At 37.4% G+C, this 21,616-nt stretch overlaps 1 protein-coding gene across 6 annotated transcripts in view; it reads left to right on the forward strand.

The window, feature by feature from the left end:
- The window catches only part of BRF1 (BRF1 general transcription factor IIIB subunit), a 224,397-nt gene that overhangs the window by 46,864 nt on the left and 155,917 nt on the right, over positions 1-21,616 (forward strand). For 5 of the 6 annotated variants that reach the window (XM_083351085.1, XM_083351089.1, XM_083351086.1 and 2 more), the window contains exon 4: positions 14,894-14,925. The exons of the other annotated variant lie outside the window; for it this stretch is intronic. In XM_083351085.1, the coding sequence (XP_083207211.1) occupies positions 14,894-14,925 (32 nt within the window). The remainder of the gene's footprint in view (positions 1-14,893; positions 14,926-21,616) is intronic. 6 annotated transcript variants of the gene reach the window in all.

Genomic DNA, 21,616 nt, shown 5'->3' on the forward strand with positions numbered 1-21,616 from the left:
ATCACTTTTCATGTATGATATTTTGAATGGTGTTTCTTTTGGTATACCTCTAATTTCTTTTCATCATCCGCAAACGGAAGGTTTATTGCGTTGTTCCCCAGGCACTGTGATATTCACTTAGAACATTCTTCATATCGGAACAAGAGAAAAGTCTCTTATACGCTTCAACTCATTCAGAGCTGTCTATTGTGACAAGTCTCCATGATCTTGTGAGAAATCTTTTCTAATTCTGGGACTTTTATTTCTTTGGAAATGGATTTTTGGGCTATCACCTGGTGTTAAAAGGATATATATAGGAAATGGCTTTCTATTACTGAGAATCCCTTCCGTGCCAGTACTGTTTTTTAAATTTGGACTTTTAACTGAAGAATGGCAATCTGACTTCTCTCTGACCCTGTAATTTCACTTCTGCATCGTGTTGGACGGATTACGTGCAGGAACTTGTGCTATAATCTTGGCAGGAAAGTACTTGCTACTGCTTTTTGTGGCATAAGCAAATAAAGGAGGCAGTCAGGACCATTTGTTTTTCAAACTTCCAGTGGAGGTTCAGACAGGATGAACTAATACTGGAGTCATTCTGCTAGGAAATATAAAGCCTCTGGCATCTGCTACTAACTGGGGAAAAATTTCATGATAGAAAAAGAAAGGATGAAGCACTGATCCAAAATCTATCCTTCTTCCATTTTCCATGGAATAGTAATAGAGTAGACATTGGAAAGTCAAATTGATCTCCCAGTGACTACATGGACAGAGTCATTCAGTTTACTTGGCATACTCATTGCCCTCTTCTCGGGTGGTTTTTATAGTCTGCCAGTCTAAAGGCAGCCTTTTGCTTTTTAGTCTCCCATTTAAGTATTCACCAAGTACTCACCTGCTTAACTTCCAAAACCAGACAAAAGTTAGAAAAGAGCTGCTATTTAACTGTTCTTACAAGTAATATATTATAGTTTATTTGCTTGATCTTTGTGGCTTAAAGAGGATTTGAATATGAATGTACAGTAAGTTTATTAATATCCAACATTCTTTCTTTTTTTGGAGGTTTAGAGCATGTTTTCCAAATTTGGTCTTTCCAAATTTCTTATATAGAAATCTATAGACATGACATATATTAATATAAGCATCTTGAACTTTTCTATGTTTCTAAGCTGGATTAAAATCAAGCAGTGGTTCCGATACTATCCCAGATTTTAAGCAGCGTTCAGTATGTGGAAGAGCTATGTAGCTTTTTTACCAGTTTCACCAGTTATTTGACAATATGTGGCTAAAACCATATTTGGGTGTTACATTATTTTTCATATGTAATGTTTGTTTTAGAAGGGAAATTGTATTGAATATGCGGTTGGCAAGGGAGGGAATGATTAGGAAAATTATTTTGAATAATGGAAGATTTGCACAATGGAAGATATTTGGCTTTATTTTTCCTCTTCTAACAACTTTTGCATAAAAGCTGTAGCAGTGATGCTAATATTTCCACTTTCCTGTATTCATATCTATTCTCACAATAGTGTAACGCCGCCATTGGATCTGCAACAGGCTATTAATACCAAACTGTATAAATATTTTCAACTATCAGTTTATTAGTGTAATTTGCTTATTGTATGTTCATGTCATAATTTTGATGCTTCATGGATGAGTCAGCAAGAGAAGAAAGGAAAATAACTACTTGTCTATTCCTTCGAATTCTAAAATGTTAGCAGCTGTTGTTGCGTACATATTCCAGGATGCTTGGAAAACAAAATCTTTTCTTTTTTTTAGGAAGAGGTATGAATTGAGGAAAAGCATTAATACTTGAAAGTGCCAGGATTTAGCTTTGTTTTTGTGATGATTTTATCAGTAGCTGTTCTTCTCTGTGAATAAAGTGTAGCCCTTTAAAATTAAATCAGGCCCTGTGAGCTGTCTTGCAGACAAATCAAATCATGAAAGGGAGAAAAGAAAAAGAAAAGAAAATGAATGAAACAGGAGCTGCTGGATCAAAAACCTTTGGATTATTGTCAACACTGAAACATGTTTTGGATTATTTCAAAACTATATCGTTTCTTTAGAGACAAAGAGTGTTGTTCAGAAATATGAATACACAATACGTTTCTAAAGTTCCAAGAACTTTAGAAAATGAGAATGTCTCATATTAACAAATAATTAAATAAATAATTATATTTCTTATACTTGATGAGAATAATTCAGCAATTTTAATGTGAATTGTAGACTTAGTGATTATTTAAAAGGGATTTCATTATATTGGAAGTATAAAATAATGGAAGATACATAATGAAATTGATTTCCCCAGTTACTGACTTGTTTTGGTTGACTATCATAATTTGTCAGTATAGTTTTGGAAACAATAATATGGTTTAATGGCATGAATGTTTTTTTCTCAATTACATACCAAAATGTGTCATTTATTGTTATTATATGGGTTTATTGACAATGGGCTATAGCAAAAAGTAATCTTTTGCGAGGGAAGGACGGTGCCACCCTGGTATTATGACCTTTTATTGGTAATATATAGTCATTCTCTGCTGCTGAGAACTAGTTTTCTATTGACAGTGGAAATAATGATTAATTAGGTCAAGGTATAATTTTTCCTTTAAAAGTTGACTTTTAAATAAGTGTTCTAATATGTTGTTCTTTTTCATTATTTTTCCTTGCTTTTGTATATTAAAGTAGATAAATAAAACTCTTTAAAACCAGGCTAAATTAAGAAAATATACAAATGTTTTAAAAATTTACATTTGAAATTTATCTCTCTAATCTGTAAGAAAATGTTATTGATTTTTGCACTGATGGTATTATTTAGTTAAGTAATAAAGTGTCTAAAAGCAGACCATCAAGCTCAGATAGCACCAAGGTCTCCATAGTTCAACCCTGAGCTACCTGTATTCTCTTCTATTGGTGCAGATTTATTTAAAACATTTGCATGGTGACCCATTTTAAAGCAAATTCGAGGTGGCTTACAACCAAGAATAAAACAATATGCACACAGTAAAAGCAAGAAACAATAAAACAAACAAAAAACCAGAAAAACCTGGCACTGCAGCTATTCTTCTTTGATATAACCCAGACATTCCCCTCCCACTCTGACCTCACCTTATCCCAACAATAAGGGATATGATCATGTTAATGCTGAATCAGATTTGTGTATATAACTGCTTTTCAATGAAATTCACAAATATTGGAATATTTGTGGAGCAGTGGGCTAATGCCTCCTTAAGTAACACCAGCTGCCTGCAATTAGTGCAGGTTCGAGTCCCACCAGGCTCAAGGTTGACTCAGCCTTCCATCCTTCCGAGGTAGGTAAAATGAGGACCCAGATTGTTGGGGCCAATTAAGCTGACTTTGTAATAATGCCGCTTGGGGTGTGTGTGTGAAAGCCCTAATAAGCAGGCATATACATAGAATGAAGGCTACTGCTAAGTTTGTAAGCCGCCCTGAGTCTTCGGAGAAGGGCGGGATATAAATGGAATTAAAATAAAATAAAAAAAAACACCAATGCAAATACCTCGTTAGTAGGTTTAGGAAGAAGTAAACTTTAACCTTGCTAGTTTATTTGAATTTACATTGGACTAAGATAAGCAGTACAGTTTTCTGTGGTATATGTGTACACATGGGTTTATGAATATATGCACTTATAACATGGTTTTTACTGAAATGAAAACATACAGTATTGTAATTACTAAAAAATAATAAGCTAGCATTGAAAAGCAATTAAATGCAATCGAATGAATGAATGAATGAATGAAGAAATGGATGTTTTCTCCACCAGAGCAATAAGAATTTCTGAAAACCTCCGGGAACCTGAGTCACCTTGTAGGTGGGATAGGCTGCATTGAAATTTAATAACATAAATAAACCATCTACAAATGAAAAGTAGTGGAATACTTGACATGGTGTTAGGATGATAGAACATAAGTTCTTAAAGGAAATAATGTCATGGAAACAAATCATATTTAATGAATAAGAGTTTTAATCCAAAAGTGTTGCAGAGTAATCCCGTTTGGGCAAAGACATTAATGACAGAAATAGTTCATATGTATTCATAACCTCTAGTGCAGTATCTGTAGACACGTTTTTCCCCACAGATACCCCCCCTTTGGGCTAGCCTGGCTTCATGTTTGATCAGAATGCAATTGGATGTATATTGGTGCAACTCTTCTGTGGCAAAAGGGTCTGCAACATTTAAGATTACAGGAGGGAGCAACAATTTTTAAAATACATAGTTCTTCACTAGAAAAAAAAGTGGGAAACAGAAAACTGGCAAAACAGGCAAAGCAGGATGATTTGAGGCAGAATCATGACAGCTAGTCTACCGTGGTTTTTTTTTTAATAAATGTGTGTGTGTATTTTATTTCTGTTGAGATATTTTATGTAAAGAAGCATCCAAAAATACCAGGTATAGAATAATAAGTAGTACCTGGCTCAGTAGTAGTTACTGTGAGAAGGATCTTGGAGTCCTAGTGGACAATCACTTAAATATGAGCCAGCAGTGCTGTAGCTGCCAAAAAAGCCAACTCAGTCCTAGGCTGAGGGATAGAGTCAAGAACACGTGAAGTGTTTGTAACGTTTTATAATGCCTTGGTAAGACCACCATTGGTTGCCACAATAGAAAAAAGATGGTGAGATTCTAGAAAGAGCACAGAGAAGAGCAACAAAGATGATTAGGGCACTGGAGGCTAAAACATGAAGAACAGTTGCTGGAATTGGTAGTGGTAGTGGTAGGGGGGTAGAAACTTAAGATTGCCCTGCCTTGATTCTCTTTTGTGTAAGAGAGGGGAGAGAAAACTTTGGTAGGCTTTTAAGATTCTGTAATTGTACCTTGCAACAATAAAATAAAGTTACAATATTCTTTGTGGAGTCCATTTCCTGATTTTTCTTACCAGATGAACCCACTGTGCACAGAAGAGTTTGCTCAATAACTGTTACAACATCAGCTATGACTTTATATACAGATAACAAACCCGCACAACTTGATTGTACAATTAATGCATCAGTTGGTACAAGACTTGCCTTAGCCAGGGGCAGTTCAAAAACCTGCTGCCTGGCCAATATGTCTTTTCTCTTATGGAACTTTGCTGGATAGGTTTCGAGAGCCCAAAATCAATTTCTAGCTTTTATGGTTCAGTGTGTGAATTTTTACTGTAGGTGTGCTAGCAAAATTTACTACAGATAACTCTTAGTGAGATTTAGTTTTGAGTCTGGTCAAATGTGCTGAAGGTATATTGAGGGCATGATAATTATTGGACAATAATTACAGAAATTCATGCAAAGTATTAAACTTGAGAGGTGTGTACAATTTGATCAGAATGAAAAAGATATGAATATGAAGCTGTCTTTGATACCAGGTAGGACAAATTTGAATAATAGTGATGCTGTAAAAATTGGTTAATTTAGTGGGGTCCTCTCCACATTATTAAAATAGTTTCCAATTTTTTGGAGGGGGGATGTTGATTTCTAGAGCTGTATTTGGATGGCATACTTATTTTTTCCCCAGACCCATCTTTGCATGAAACTGACTCCTTTTAAAAGTGTTTTAGAGTAACTCTGCAGACACAAGCTTTCTGCCAAGATGAAAAAATACGTGTTTGGCCTTCTCCAGTTGGATTATAAGGATTACTAGTTCTCTACAAAATGTGTACAAATGGATCCTAGAAAAGTTCAGTCTGTACACTTAAGACAAATACTTAAAAAATAAGTAATGTCCTGCATTTTCTGGGCTTTGCAAATTGTTACAGAAAGCTAATCTTAATTTTGCAGAGCATACAAAATCTCTCACAACACCTAATGAAAGAAATACTTTAAATATGTTTATTCAAGATCAAGCAACATTTTGAGATTTGAAAATTGCAACACTATCAGTTCTCGAAAGTAACAATTCTGGTGATAAACTATGATCAAACAGAGCATTTAAGCATTTAAGTGTGTTCTGACAGTGAGAACAATTAATGAAATAACTTGCCTCCCAGAGTTGTGGTGTTCCATTATTGGAGGTTTTCAAAAATTGACTGGACAACCATGTGACCTGGATGGTGTAAGGTCTCCTGCCTTAAGGAGAGGGTTGACAGACGTCAAACTTGTGATATCACGTGACGTCGCATGACATATTGGAGCTTTTTTTCCATTGCCGGCAATAGGGTGGGCGCGGTTTCCTGGTGCACGTCCGGCCCACGGCCCAGCAGTTTGACACCCCTGGAAGATCTCTGAGGTTCCTTCCAATCCAACTGGAACCAACATGTTCCTAAGTAGTCAGGCTTCTTTTTTTAGGCCAACAAGATACAACTCCCTGTGGAAAATTATTCAGACAATTCTGATTAATGTTATGTGCATTTACTTTTGTTAGACCAGTATGATATACTGTTTGTAAAATTAGACATTCGCTGATGAATTAATGATCTAATTGCAATTTTATGTTGTCTTATTTTGTTTGAAAGAGAAAATTATTATTTGTAGACTGTAATAAGGTTAAGAATACATAAGGTTAAGAGTTGTATTTACTGCTTCTTTTCCTGTTTATTACGTTTAAAAAATCTTGCAAGCTTGTGCTGGTTACGCCATAATTCTTTTTTGTCAAATGGGCATGAATAGGCTTGAAGAAAGAACATTAATTTTTGTTATAAGTAGAGATTAACTGAACTATTATATAGTTCCCTCCTGAACTATAATGACCTTGCAGAGAGAAAATTGTTTTTCAAATTATGTTTTTGTTCTGAAAAGTTCTAGTGAAAAGCAGAACAAAATCTGCCCAGTGGACTGTAGAACTATACAGTTGGAATTGATTTTATAGAAAAACAGACAGGCAAGTCTCAAACCTCCTCTCTCACAAGCCCTCTTAGTCTGCAGATGCTAGTTCTGTCTCCTGCCTTGGCGTTTTAAAGACCTTAACATTTAGAACACTTTGATGGTTCTACATTTACTGGCCTTCTCCAATCTACTGCTCTCCAAATATTTTGGATTACATCTTAAGGACTTTGCATTTGAAAAGGCTTAGTCTAATCATATAAAGCAGGGGTGTCAAACTGCCGGCCATGGGCCAGATGCATCATAGCAAAACCGTGCCCACCCCATTGGAAAAAAGTCAACGATATGTCATGACACGTCATATGACGTGAGTTTGACAAAGTGATAGAGGGTCACCCTTGATGTTATTTGTGTTACTTTACAGTGGATATAAAAAGTCTACACATCCCTGTTAATCTTCAACAAAGTATCAGTTTAAGGTGTGTACCTTTATGCAATATACGCAACCATGTTATTTAGGTTTTTTTATTGTTATTTTTCCCCTTAAATGATTTCAGTTTGTTCAATTGAATTCTACAACTTATATGTTGTATTAAAGGTAGAAAAAAATTCTGAAATGATTTATCTTGGTCTGATTTTTTTACATCTCAAAAACTTGCCATTTTAATAGGAGTGTGTAGACTTTCTGTATCTACTATGTGTTCTGGAGCCAAACAAAATCTAGCAGAAAACAATGGAACTAGTTCTGTTATAGAATTGCTCTGACTTGACTAGCTGTCCTAGTACTTCTGTTGTATAATTGTTGGATTCTGTCTTGGCTATATTTCATTTTTTTAAGAGTTTGATGACAGGTTACAGTTGGTACCAGGATTTTTGATGTTTATTAATGTTTCTTCTAGCCAGAAAATAGTGAAGTTCTGTGCAAAGTGAATGTACAGGTAAATTCCTCTTTTTATCTGTTGTGTGAAGACTCAGAAGTTGCAAATGTGGAAAAGGGGAATTTAATGTTCCTTCCTTAACTACTGGATTTCTCAGTTATAGAATATGTTTTTAGTTTTATTGCTTTCCACAATGGGTCGTCCCAGTCCTAGGCCTTTAGCTGGGTTTTATAAAACTTTTTCGCTTTAGGCCTCCGCCGCTGTGTGCAAAAAAAAAAAAAAGGGTTCAAATCAATCAATCAATTTCAACTTCTTGCGGGAAAAAAAAAGATCTCACAAAGTTGGAATTGATTGATTGAACCTTTTGGTCCCACCCAGTCTGCTGTTACCACCGCAGCCATGCCCAACCAATGGGCCACGGCCACTCAATTGGGCACACCCAGCCAATGGGCCACACCCACCCGGCACCCGACGATACATAAGTGGGGTTTGGGCACTTGGTCTCTAAAAGGTTTGCCATCACTGGCCTAGACTATAAACCCCAGAGTACTTTACCACCATGCCTGTCATGAATTTTGTTGGTTGTTCTTGGAACTAGATCAGGATGATCTGTACTTGGATAATTGAAAATTGAAAACTAGTTTTGGAAGCAGAGACTATTATAGTGCATGGGCAAAAGATAAAAAGTATCTGGCTCCATTCTGTGAGTCAGGCATTAGTACAGATCATGCAGGAAAAAAACAAAGCTGAACCAAACCATATAATAATTGTAAGGCAGCTTTTTGATACCATATAAGTGGGTTACAGCTATTGGTTACATACTTTTAAATAAAAGCCATTAAAAAAGTTTCACTATATGCAATTTAGATTTTTTTTTTAATGTTAGAATCTTGTTTAAGATAGCCAGGTAGCTATTTAGATTTATAGAGTTGATGAAAAGTGGTAGGTAGAAATGTTGCATGCAGAGGTCTGTCTGTCTACATGCTTTTCAAAAATAATAGACCTGAAACTCACTTGAAGCTGAGCAGTAATATGCCTTGAGCTCTGAAGTGCTGTTCAGTATACTTCATTCAACAACTATCTTTTGACAGCTTAATTCTGTACCTCTTAACTGGAGTTTATCTTGTAAATAAAGAAACCATATTGTAGATAATCTTTTAAATTAACTAGTGTCCAGAATAAAATAAATTTAGCAATGAGTGGGTGATTTCTCATTAAAGGTATTATTTAGTACTGGCTCTCCTGTGTCCCATTGTACTTCCTATTCTTTACAAAAATCCTTTTTTCTTTAGTCTCCATTTTCCTGTCCTTGTAGAGTTTCTGGTCCTTTTCCAACAATCTAGTTTATTCTTTCTATGTCCCCAGAAAATCCTAGAAAATTATTGTTTGACAATTTCCATAGCAATTATATATTTTTTAAATTATTGTGAAAACATAAAATTGCACCATAACCCAAATGCACTTAATTTGGTAGGATATGCATGTGTGTCCATTGTGTCTGTGTGAGAGAGACAGAGAGAGATGGCCAATGTGTGAGAGAACTTGAAAAATCAGTTTAGTTTAGTTTAGTTTTATTGGATTTCTATACCGCCCTTCTCCCTAGGGACTCAGGGCGGTTCACAGGGCATATATAAATAGGTATACAAAAATTAAAAGAGAATTAAACCATGCCCAATTAAAATACAACAATAAAAAATAATAAAACCAGTTAAAAAACCCATATTCCCCTTCAGGCCAGACCAGCTAACTCGAATAAGTGGGTCTTCAACCCGCGACGGAAGGATCGGAGGTCCGATGCCATCCGGAGCTCAACCGGCAGTTGGTTCCATAGTGCCGGGGCACCCACAGAGAAGGCCCTCCCCCTGGGGGCCACCAGTCGACATTCCCTGACTGGAGGCACCCAGTTGTGTATAATATGTCAAGCTATATTTTTCATATATTTTTGTATAAAGGAAGTTCATCTCTACGTAATATTTAATATACTGTGATTATGATGGCTAATTTATGATCTACGCTGTGGTGGCACAGTGGCTAGAATGCAGTATTGCAAGCTAATTCTGTCCACAGTCAGGAGTTCGATTCTGACTGGCTCAAGATTGACTCAGCTTTCCATCCTTCTGAGGTTGATAAAATGACCCAGATTGTTGGGGAAAATATGGTGACATTGGTAAATGATTCAGAGAGTGCTGTAAAGCATTATGAAGTGGTATATAAGTCTAGTGGTATTACTGCCTCTTTCTTGTTGCATGTAATATGTTTTTATGATCCACAAAAAAGAGAATAGATATAAAATCTTATATTAACATTTCACTGTATTCGGTGATACATCAAAATATGCAAAGGATTGTTGCTTGTTAATCAGGGTTTTTTATTTTTATTGAACTTGAACTTCTTCAACTTGTCTTGAACTTCTTCAATTTTTTTTGTTTTGTATTTTTGTATTTTTTAAAGATACTATGGACAGTGAATTGATAACCTTCAAAATAAAAATTTTATGCTCTACTCTACCAATACATTTGTACTGCATGCACTCTTTAGTGCTTAAATTTATTGCTATGTGAATGAGATGGGAAGTCTCCACATTTGATATATAAATGAAATAAAAATAGCTAGTTTTGAAAGATTCAGCCAATATGAAGCATGAATCCTTTTCCCCCTTCACTTATTATGCTTCTCTTTCTGATCCGTTTGACTTACTAAAAATCACATTATATTTGATTCCAGCATTGGCTGGGAATATTTTTATACTTGTAGATTAATTTTTCTTGGTCACAGTTGACTTCACCAAGTTCATCAATGCTATTTCAGTCACTCACTTCTTGTTCAGATGTGTCTGGTTAAGTCAAAATTTACGTCTGGAAAAAGCTTGAAAATTTTGCTATTGGTTTCTTGCCTTTCCCTCTTTCCAGTTCCCGGTATTTTTTATTTTGACATAATAATACCTTGACTGCTTTAATTTGGGTGCAAATGGACCCAAATTGAAGATCATTTCATTGCTGTACAGCCAACTCAACATTTATAACTAGATCTAAACTTTGCTGTATTTAGTGTTTTTTTTGTTCTTTATATAGTTCCTTTTCTGATGGACATGAAATATCCGTCTATAAATAGTTGCCAAATGGTTTTGCCCAAAGGAATAGTCTTGCAAACAAGACTATATGGGGCTCTCAGTGCTTGCATGGATAATATTAAACTATCAAGGGGGACAAATGTTGGTTTGTGTTTTGCATTCCAGCCTGAGGAAAGACCTGAAATAAGCCTTGCTCCAGCCTTGTGACCTTTCCTTTTCCAGCAAGTTGTTGAGAATGAAATCACTATTTCTGTGGTTCATAGTCCTCCCAACTTTTATTGTCTCTCCGTCCCCAACTCTAAAAAAGCTTGCAAACAAAGAAGTGTTTTTACAACTGCTTCCTACTGATAATTGCTCTCACTCAGGCCAGCCCAGCAATAGCAGATGACACATTTTCCCTTTGTTCCATAGTTTGGCATCTAAACATTGTCAGATATTACTAGACATGGATTAAATGTTTGTGGTCTGAACTTTTCTTATTCTTCTTTATTAATGGAATGGGTCTCTGAATCTCCTTCAAAGAAAGTTGATGACTAATAAGAGTTTGCCTTGCCTCCAAAATGTGGAATCCACTCACTTGGGGGCTGCATTTCGCCTGTACTATTTTTAATCTCAAGAATGGAGTTAAGCTTTTCCACTTTATTCAGCCCTTTTGAGTTATAATAATTGTGGGTATTTTTGTAGGTATCTAGAGGTTTATATTTTGGCTGTCTTAAGTGTGGTATGACAGGCATAAATTGAAATAATAAAATGTATAATAATGCAAAAAAGCATAATTATAAATAATGCCAAATCCGGTCTAAACATCTGGCTGACTGTGTGATTAATCATCATAATAAAAAGAATAAAAATAATTCTTTTGTGCTCTGTATTTAATCAGGAAGTACTGTGCTAAACCATTATTCATTCTTAAGGTTTGTATGTGTGCTAGGCAGTCTTTGCTGTGGCAGATTCCTTTTGAGGTGTTTGAAATGTTTGACTATCCAGCTATTGATATGCTACTCTATGCATCTCTATGCATCTCTGCATCTGCCAGACGGTAGGCCTGGGAAGTCTGGTACTGGATAATTATATAAATTATTAAGAAAGTATATATGAGATGCTTTCAATGCTGTGCTGGTAATGTTTTGAATTACAAATTGATCACTTAATAAACATTTAAAATTACAGTGAGCTAGTTTTTGCTAGTTTCTGGCAGTAAATGCCCGTTCAAAAGAATGGATTCACATTTACAACCGCAGCATTTGCTTAATAACTACAGATTGTTTTAATGACCAGTGCAAAAATGTTGTAAAATTGGGTCTGGTTCCATGGTTGCTTCAAGTTACAACTGGAATGACTTATGACTTAGTAAGACTTACTACCTATAAATGACTACCCGTATATATATTAATGCGTTTTTCCCCCCACCCACACTCAACTGAACCCAGGGTGTTGTATGCTTTAGCAGGATAGATTGCAGGAAGTTCTCAACTTACAACCAAAATTGGGAGTGGAATCTCAATTGTTAAGTGAAGGGGTCATTAAGTGGGATGTCCACATGACTATTATGCTCAATGATTGCAATCCCAGGACTCCTGGGATTAATCATCCTGGTTGTTAAAGTGAAAGAAGGACAGAGGCAAATCCTTTAGTAGGCTCCAGGAACACTTGCAAGGAGAGGAAATCAAGAACACTGGGGCACAACCTCAAATGGACAGGAGGGAAGTTTTAAAATAATGAGGAAAGTATTATTTCACATAAAGAGTAGTGGAAGCTTGGAAGTGGAAGTAATGGCTCAGTCTAGGATCCCATCGTCTGATAAAAATAAATAATGAAAATAATTTAAAAAAATAATAAATACACAAATTAAATTAAAAAGAAAACACCTCAAAGAGCAGACTCAATGGATCACTAGTTTTTTTCTCCTTGCCATCAGTTTTCTACGTTCCTATGAAATCCTTTGGTGGGCTACAGGAATGGAACTGAAGATTTCAATTTTGTTTCTGTGGCCAACCAAACGATTTCAGCTCCTCTCTTTACCTTCTACGTGCAACCCTACTCATCGACTAGCTGTATATACTTATTTAGCTCTGGTTCCAAGGAAAAGTAATTACCGTAAGCTTTAAAGTACGGTGCTTTGGTTTAGTGCGTATGAGTGAATGACTAATCTATAACGAAACTAGAGAGTGACACCTTCAAAGACCATAAAAATCTAACCTTCTGGCCTCAGAATTACAAATTGGACTCATAAGTCCATTCTGGCTGGTTGCATAGCTTCATCCTTAGTTTCAAGGTCATTCATATTTGGAAATTGGCTTTTATATATACAGATTCTTCTTTATATACCGTAGCTTTTCTTTGAAGAGCTAGTAAGAACTGATTGGAGGCTGACAAAATTGTTTCTGAATAGTCTGGAACACTAATAAACCCACACCCTCTTCTTTTACTGGTAAACTAGTGCTCTAAGGGTGTGTCTGTGTAAAAGACTTGTCTGAAGTTGGATATGCTTATACAGGCCATGTAAACTTTTTTATTTTTTATTTTTATTACATTTATATCCCGCCCTTCTCTGAAGACTCAGGGCGGCTTACAAGCTTAGCAGTAGCCTTCATTCTATGTATATGCCTGCTTGTTAGGGCTTTTCCCCCCCCCCCCAGCGGCATTATTACAAAGTCAGCTTATTGCCCCCAACAATCTGGGTCCTCATTTTACCTACCTGGGAAGGATGGAAGGCTGAGTCAACCTTGAGCCTGGTGGGATGCGAACCTGCACTAATTGCAGGCAGCTGGTGTTACTTAAGGAGGCATCAGCCCACTGCTCCACCAAGGCTCTTATGTAGCTTATGTAAGAAGGCACTTATGTAGCTTATGTAAGAAGAACCCAAAGAATCAATGCAGCTTCTGTAGTTTTGTATGTTTATGTTAAGCTAAGTACAACTGATTTACAATACCAGTAGATCTTTGCATTTTACTCTAACACAATATATGCATACTTTTTAAAAGCCTGCATACCACATGTCTGTATCGAAACTACATGTCATATTCTTGTAGTGTAGCATATTTTTATTGAGAACTGAGCAGTGAATTATGAAGTTTTTTCCCCCTTAAATCTAACTTCTGCTATGGCAGTAAATAATATCTGTTTCTGTTTCTTCATCTGCAATGTTAGAAAAATTAAGATTAACTATATAAATTAATGTAAGTATTATTGATTTCATTAAGGATTTGCTAGTTAAATGACCATGCATACCTCATTTCTACCTAATAAAATACAAGGATTTTTGGCAATTTGCTGAATGAAATCAAACTAATATTCAGTATGTTCCTTACTCAGCTGAATGATTTACATATTTTTTTTAATTTAGCAAAATTCATATGGCTGCCCATCTCAATGAATGTGAATGTACAGTCAGCAGCAATTAAAAACAATATGACAGCTATTCATTAGAACAAATAAATATAAACAAAAACTAAGATTGCTGGAGAGGTACAATATAATCTTGATTGAAAGGAAAATAAGCTTAGTACTTCGTTCAGTCTGCTTCTGAAATGATTTTGAGAATAAAATGGACTGCAAGTGAACAGATCATGGCAGGGTAAGAAAAGGCCGAGCTTCCAATGATAAAAATACAGATATAGTGTATAATTGGACATGCTTCCCACCTCTTTTGACAATATTTACTAGGTAATGCTGCATGTGTTGAACTAAAAGTATGCACACAATTTACTAGAACCTAGTAGAGATTAAAGTTTGAATTGGTGGTTGGGTTCACAGAGCAAGCTTGATCCTGTTTTGGGACAACCCATAACTATTTTTATTGAAGGAGGAAAATCATGATTTGGTTAAAGATTAGAGAAATAAAGTTTGGGATTCTGGATTTTATTAAGATTTATTCTCCCTCCCTTGTGACAGTTGCTATGTCCCTTGGCAGAGGTTTTGTGCCTCTTAACAGTTCTGTTTTGAAATCTGTATGCATTGTTGGCTGAGTTAACCATTTAAACCTTAAGCAAAGTTTCTCATATAAAGCCAAGAACAAAATCCAACTTAAATATTTGCGTGCATCCTCCCCTCCCCGCTTTTAAATCTCCACCATTTCCTTGCTAAGAACTGGAATATTTAGATGTCCTGTTTTGTGTGCTTCCAGAATAAAATGCTTTTGTCTTTTCCTTGTTGACAGTCAAATACTATATAGCAGGAATGATTATGCTCTTAAGTTCCTTAACCTCAGGAATAGACATGCTGCTTGACCTCAGCGACCTCCTTCAGGTAATTGTATCTGCTTTTTCTATTATTTATTTATTTATTTATTTATTTAATTAAATTTTTATACCGCCCTTCTCCCGAAGGACTCAGGGCGGTGAACAGGGCATATCTTAAAACTACAAAAATACAAAAGTTAAAAAAAGAATTAAATTATTGCCCACAATAAAAACAATAATATATATATATATATAAATATTAAAACCCTAAGTGATTCCCCATCAGGCCAGGCCAGCTTGTTCAAATAAATGGGTCTTTAACCCGCGCCGGAAGGAGCGGAGATCCGGTGCCATCCGGAGCTCAACCGGCAGCTGGTTCCACAAAGCCGGAGCGCCCACAGAGAAGGCCCTCCCCCTGGGGGCCACCAGCCGACATTCTCTGACTGGAGGCACCCTGAGGAGGCCCTCTCTGTGGGAACGCACGGGGTGGAGGGGAGTTGACGCCGGCAGCAGGTGGTCCCCGAGGTATTCCGGACCCATGCCATGTAAGGACTTAAAAACCATCACTAAGACCTTGAACCTCACCCGGAAGACAACTGGTAACCAATGCAGCTCGCGGAGCAAAGGTGTAACATGGGAGTACCGGGAAACTCCCAAGACAACTCTCGCGGCCGCATTCTGTACCAGTTGGAGCCTCCGAGTGGTCTTCAAGGGAAGCCCCATGCAGAGAGCATTGCAATAGTCAAGACGAGAGGTCACGAGCGCATGAGTGACCGTACACAGGGCATCCCGGTCCAGGTAGGGCTGCAACTGCCGCACCAGGCGAACCTGTGCGAAAGCCCCCCTGGTCACGGCTACTACATGATCCTCTAAGGTAAGCCGTGCATCCAGGAGGACTCCCAAGTTGCGAGCCCTATCTACAGGGGGTAAAGACTCACCCCCCATAGAAAGTGAAGGAACGTTTTGAATGTCCCGGGATGCCGGAATGTACAGCCACTCAGTCTTGTCAGGGTTGAGTTGAAGTCTGTTCCTCCCCATCCAGACCCGAACCGCCTCCAGGCAACGGGACATCACAGCGAGGGCATCACTGGGGTGGTTTGGGGTCGAAATGAAAAGTTAAAACATTAACACATGCCAAAAACTGAAAGCAGAGATATTATAATACCAGCTTTACTCAAGCAACTTTTGTTGCCTTTTCCTCCCATTTAGCAGTATTGGTTCATTCAGTGCAATAAGAATCAGGTGTTTGGTATATATCACTACATTTTACAAATAACAAATCAACAATATAATTGGGATGCCAATATTGTGGGCTTTGTACTCTGTTCAGATTTATGTTTATGTATTTTAAAAGCATATTAAAAAATACTGGCAAAAGCAGGTGTTCAGTTCTATAAAGCTGGAGGGAAATTGTTTTAGCAGAAACTTCAGAAGTTGGCTTGAAAGAAGAATACTGGCAAAATTATATATGTATTATTTCTTAAGGAACAATTTCCCAACTTAGGGCTCATCTTGGGATGGAAATTCCAAGAATCCAGCATCTGGAATGTTAGAGATGATTTCCCCACGTATGTTATGATGATTAGATGAACTTGTCATCTGCATGAGAATGATTCAACTGAAATATGCAGGGTGATGCAAAAACCAGCAGTCCCCAATCTTTATGGCTTCATGGATAGCAGGCAGTGGAGGTAGGGATGGGGGATGGTTTTGCATGCACAATCCAGACCCTGCACATGCTTAAATGAAACTTTGTATGCACGGCCGTTGCTTTCATGGCCCACTTGCCTACAGGCCATGGATTGGTACCGGTCCACAGACCAGGGGTTGGGGACCCTTGGCATAGACAAATACAGGTAGTCCTCAACTTACAACTGTTCATTTAGTGATCGTTAACAGTTACAACGGCACTGAAAAAATGACTTATGACCATTTGTCATACTTAGGATCATTGCAGCATCCCCATGGTCACATGAACAAAATTCAGACACTTGGCAACTGACTCATATTTATGACGGTTTCTGTGCCCTTGCATCATGTGATCACCTTGTGTGACCTTCATACAAGCAAAGTCAATGGGGGAGCCAGATTCACTTAACAACCATACTACTAACTTAATAACTGCAGTGACTGACTTAACAATGTGGCAAGACAGGTTGTAAAATGGGGTAGAACTCAATAACTGTCTCACTCAGCAATAGAAATTGTGGGCTCAATTGTGATCGTAAGTCAAGGACTATCTGTATATTGCCCTCTCAATAACTATGAATGTATATAATTATTCATTTAAAAGTCTTATATGACTGTTCATCTCATGTACCATAACCTTGGGCAGCTCACAAAACAATGAGAGAACATAAATCCATAGGAAGAACTCCTGCTATCCCAAAGAAAACCTCTCCCTACACATCAACATTGCATTTTGCTGAGCTCCAACCTCACTCTACCTCAGTGCTTGTGGGAAGAGCCAGCTCTTTGAGGCTCTCCAAAAGGCTAGGAGTGAGGAGGCCTGTTGGACCTCAGGGGAAAAGGTGCACTTGAGTCCCATCAGATGACAGCATTTAAGGAAAGAGACCTAGAATGTGTGCACCATATCTGCTCTGATAGAAGGAGCACATATCTTCAGGAAGAGATGGTTCTGCAAATAGCCTGGCCCTCTACCGTTCAGGTAGATGATAAAGCCGGGCCTCCTCAGGGTGCCTCCGGTCAGGGAATGTCGACTGGTGGCCCCCAGGGGGAGGGCCTTCTCTGTGGGTGCTCCGGCATTATGGAACCAACTGCCGGTTGAGCTCTGGATGGCATCGGACCTTCGATCCTTCCGTCGCGGGTTGAAGACCCACTTATTTGAATTAGCTGGTCTGGCCTGATGGGGGAATATGGGTTTTTAAATTGGTTTTTATTATTCTATCATTGTTGTATTTTAATTGGGCATTGGTTTAATTTTCTTTTAATTTTTGTATAGCTATTTATACATGCCCTGTGAACCGCCCTGAGTCCCTAGGGAGAAGGGCGGTATAGAAATCAAATAAATGAAATGAAATGAAAAGATGATAACCAGCCCCTTGAATTTTACCTAGAAAGAAACTGGAAGCCACTGCAGTCCACACAGCAGCAGTATAGCAGTATAGTATGAACAAACTGTGGAGTTCAGCTCATAAATGGATGGTCTCTGCCTTTGACCTCATATAGAGAAGGGGCAAGAGAACTGAGCCCTGAAGCACCCCACAGTAAAAGGATCTGGAGCTTGACCCGACCCCCTAGCACTGTTTCGAACCAATCACAGAAAGGAAGAATAGTACTCTAAATATGCAATACTTTTAGCACATTTCACTTTTTTTTATAGCGGATAAGCTTTAGTCCAACTAAACTCAGAAAAAGTTATTTCTGAGTAGACATACATATGACAATATGGCTGCATTCTAAAAGTAACTTTAGTTGACAGTATATTGGATTTGTGGGGAAAGATTGAAATATCTGTAAGGTCTTTGCTTATGATGTATTATAAGAAATTATAACCTACTCCTTGGTAAACTAGAAAAAGATGGAATAGACAATATCACCACCAGATGGATCTGTAGCTGGCTGGCAAACCGTACTCAACGAGTAGTCCTCAATGGCACTACATCCATATGGAGAGAAGTAAGCAGTGGGGTACCACAAGGTTCCGTCTTAGGCCTAGTACTCTTCAATATCTTCATCAGTGACTTAGATGAGGGAATTGAAGGGGAACTCATCAAATTTGCAGATGACACCAAACTGGCAGGAATAGCCAACACCCCAGAAGACAAACTCAGGATACAAAAAGATCTTGACAAACTTGAACAATAGGTCCTATCCAACAAAATGAGTTTCAATGAGGAGAAAAACAAAGTTATATTTAGGCAGGAAAAATCAAAGGTACAAGTGCAAATTGGGTAGACCTGGCTTAAAAACAGTAACTATGAGAGGGACCTTGGAGTCCTAGTGGACGATCACTTGACTATAAGCAGCAGCCACCAAAAAAACTAATACAATCCTGGGTTGTATAAACAGGCATAGAATCAAGATCACATGAATTATTAGTACCGCTTTATAAAACCCTAGTAAGACCACACCTGGAATACTGCAACCAATTTTGGTCACCATATCACAAAAAAGATGTTGAGAGTTTGGAAAAAATTCAGAGAAGAGCAACTAAGATGATCAAAGTCGTGGAGACTAAAACATACGAAGAACAGCTGCAGTACTCGGGTTTGGCTAGACTAAAGAAGAAATAGGGGAGACATGATAACAGTATTCCAGTATTTGAGCGGCTGCCACCAAGAAGATGGGGGCACGTTATTTACCAAAGCACCAGAGGGCAGGACAAGAAACAATGGTTGGAAACTGATCGAAGAGAGAAGCAACCTGGAATTAAGGAGAAACTTCCTGACAGTGAAGACAATTAACCAGTGGAACAGCTTGCCTCCAGAAATCGTGGGCACTCCATCATTGGAGGTTTTTAAGAAGAGATTAGGCATTCACCTATCTGAGACAGTATAGGTTCTGCTTGAGCAGGGGGCTGGACTAGAAGACTTCCAAGGTCCCTTCCAGTTCTATTCTGTTCTGTCCTGTTCTATTCAGTTGTCTTATTAAATAGATAATTTGCAACATCATTCTTGTCTTTATGATATCTGATTTATCTCTTATGGTCTTAGATATATTGGATTAGAGCAGGGGTGTCAAACTCAATTTCATGGAGGGCCGCATCAGCATTGCGGTTGGCCTCAGGGGGCCGGGTGGGTATGGCCTGGGTGGGCGTGGCCTACTGGGTGGGCATGGCTAGAGTGCATATGGCCTACTGGGTGGGCGTGGCCAGCTCTACATCGTTGGCATCAAGGGTGCCTATGGGGGCCTGGGCAGGAGTGTGACAGATCTGAGGGTCTCTGGCAGGAGGAGGGTCTCTGGGCCAGGGCCAAGGCAGTGGGGGCCGTTCCCTCACTGTTTCCAGGATGGTTTCGCGGGCCACATGAAACCACTTCGCGGGCCGGATCCGGCCCCCGGGCCTTGTGTTTGACATGTCTGGATTAGAGTATGTCTCATTTAGCAACTGTCTTATTTAGCAACCATTCATGGTTATGATGGTGATGAAAAAATAATTGCACTAATTCACATATTTACAACTTTTACAGATTTGTAAAAGAAAGAAAAGCTTAAGAAAGATCATAACCCCAGTTGTGTTTTCATTAAGTGACCAACTAACTTGATGACAGAGTTGCCAGCTCCAATGTGGTTGCTAGAAAAGGACTACTTGCACTGCTAAATATTATCAAAAGTTTTCAGCTTTTCTGATCTTTCTTTCAAAATGCTGTTTAGCAAATAATTATATTAATAGCTAACTACATAATATATTATAAACTGTATATTATTTTTTATCTATTGTGGCCTCTTTCAATCATATGCCTTTTCTGAAAATAAAATTGAAAACAAACAAACAAACTGAAGATTTGGGTACCAAGCTGTCAGTCTTTATAATAGAGAAGTAATGTATTCTGTATTAGTACATATTATCAAAATACACGCAGGCAGGAAACAAATAATATGCAGATTTATGCCAGTTACAAGCCCTTATTTTAATATATGTTAATATAATTTGTTTGAAATGTTGGTGTTTAAGATACAATTTCTTAAAATTTTTATTTAAGTTATAAAGTCAATATTAACTCAGTGGAATTTATTACAAGCCCAAAACTGAATTCCAAAATAATTTGAAGAATTCTTAAAAAGAGCATTTAAAATAATACTTTCCAAAAGCAAACCACATCTCTTTCATATTATAGTAATGAGGGAATGTTGATTATCCCTACATATGCTGGAAGACAGAGTCAGTGATTTTCCCAGAATAATAATAATAATAAAAAAACAGCTTCTCTCTTTCAGTGGAAGGAAATCAGTCTTTTCTGATGTGATCATAACTAACAGGGAGAAAACAGCAATCAGACTGGAATTAATGGAGAATTAACTTTGGGTAAAAGTAATTGTATAATACTGCATTTCTTGATTTTATGGGGAAATTAAAAGGAAATTAAATCATACATCTACCTTGAAATTGAAGAAAGTGGATTATATGGTAGGAGTAGTTAATGGAAAAAAATGAGTCAAAACTTTCTGAAAAATGGAGAGACTAAAAGGAAAACTGCACACAATCCAACAAAGAAGAAAAATGGAAAACCACAGACGAAGCCGATATTTAGTGAATTAAAGAAACCCATACAAATACAAAACAGAAAGAGGAATAGAAGAAATACATATTATTAGCTCAGATTTGTAGAGATATTATCAAGAAAATTAAATCTCAAAATGATCTGAGATTGGTAAAGAAAATAACAGGTTTTTTCCAAACTTATTGGAAAATAAAAGAGAGAAAGAAACCGAGGTGTTGAGAGAAGATAGTGTAAAGGATAACAGATAACAAAGGCAAAATTACTCAGTTCCCATTTTGATTAGTCTTCCCTAATCCCATTGGGTGTTTGTGAAAAACAGGTTCAAGGTACATAGTTCCACCTTGAGAGAAATATAATCAAAGATCTATTTACTTTGAATGAGTTTAAATCTCAAGAGATAGATGAATTGCATTCTAGGATACCAACGAACCCTCTAACGGTTTGGCTGAAGCTCTATTCTTATCTTTAAAAAGTCCTAAGAGAATGATTGAAGTACAAATGTCTGGAAGAGATAAATATTCTTTTCTTCAGAAAGAGGAAGAAAGAATCGGATCAGATATTAAAGTAATTGTTCTG

The sequence above is a fragment of the Vipera ursinii genome (genome assembly GCF_947247035.1).
Source record: "Vipera ursinii genome assembly, chromosome: 1".
Classification (NCBI taxonomy): Eukaryota; Metazoa; Chordata; class Lepidosauria; order Squamata; family Viperidae; genus Vipera; species Vipera ursinii.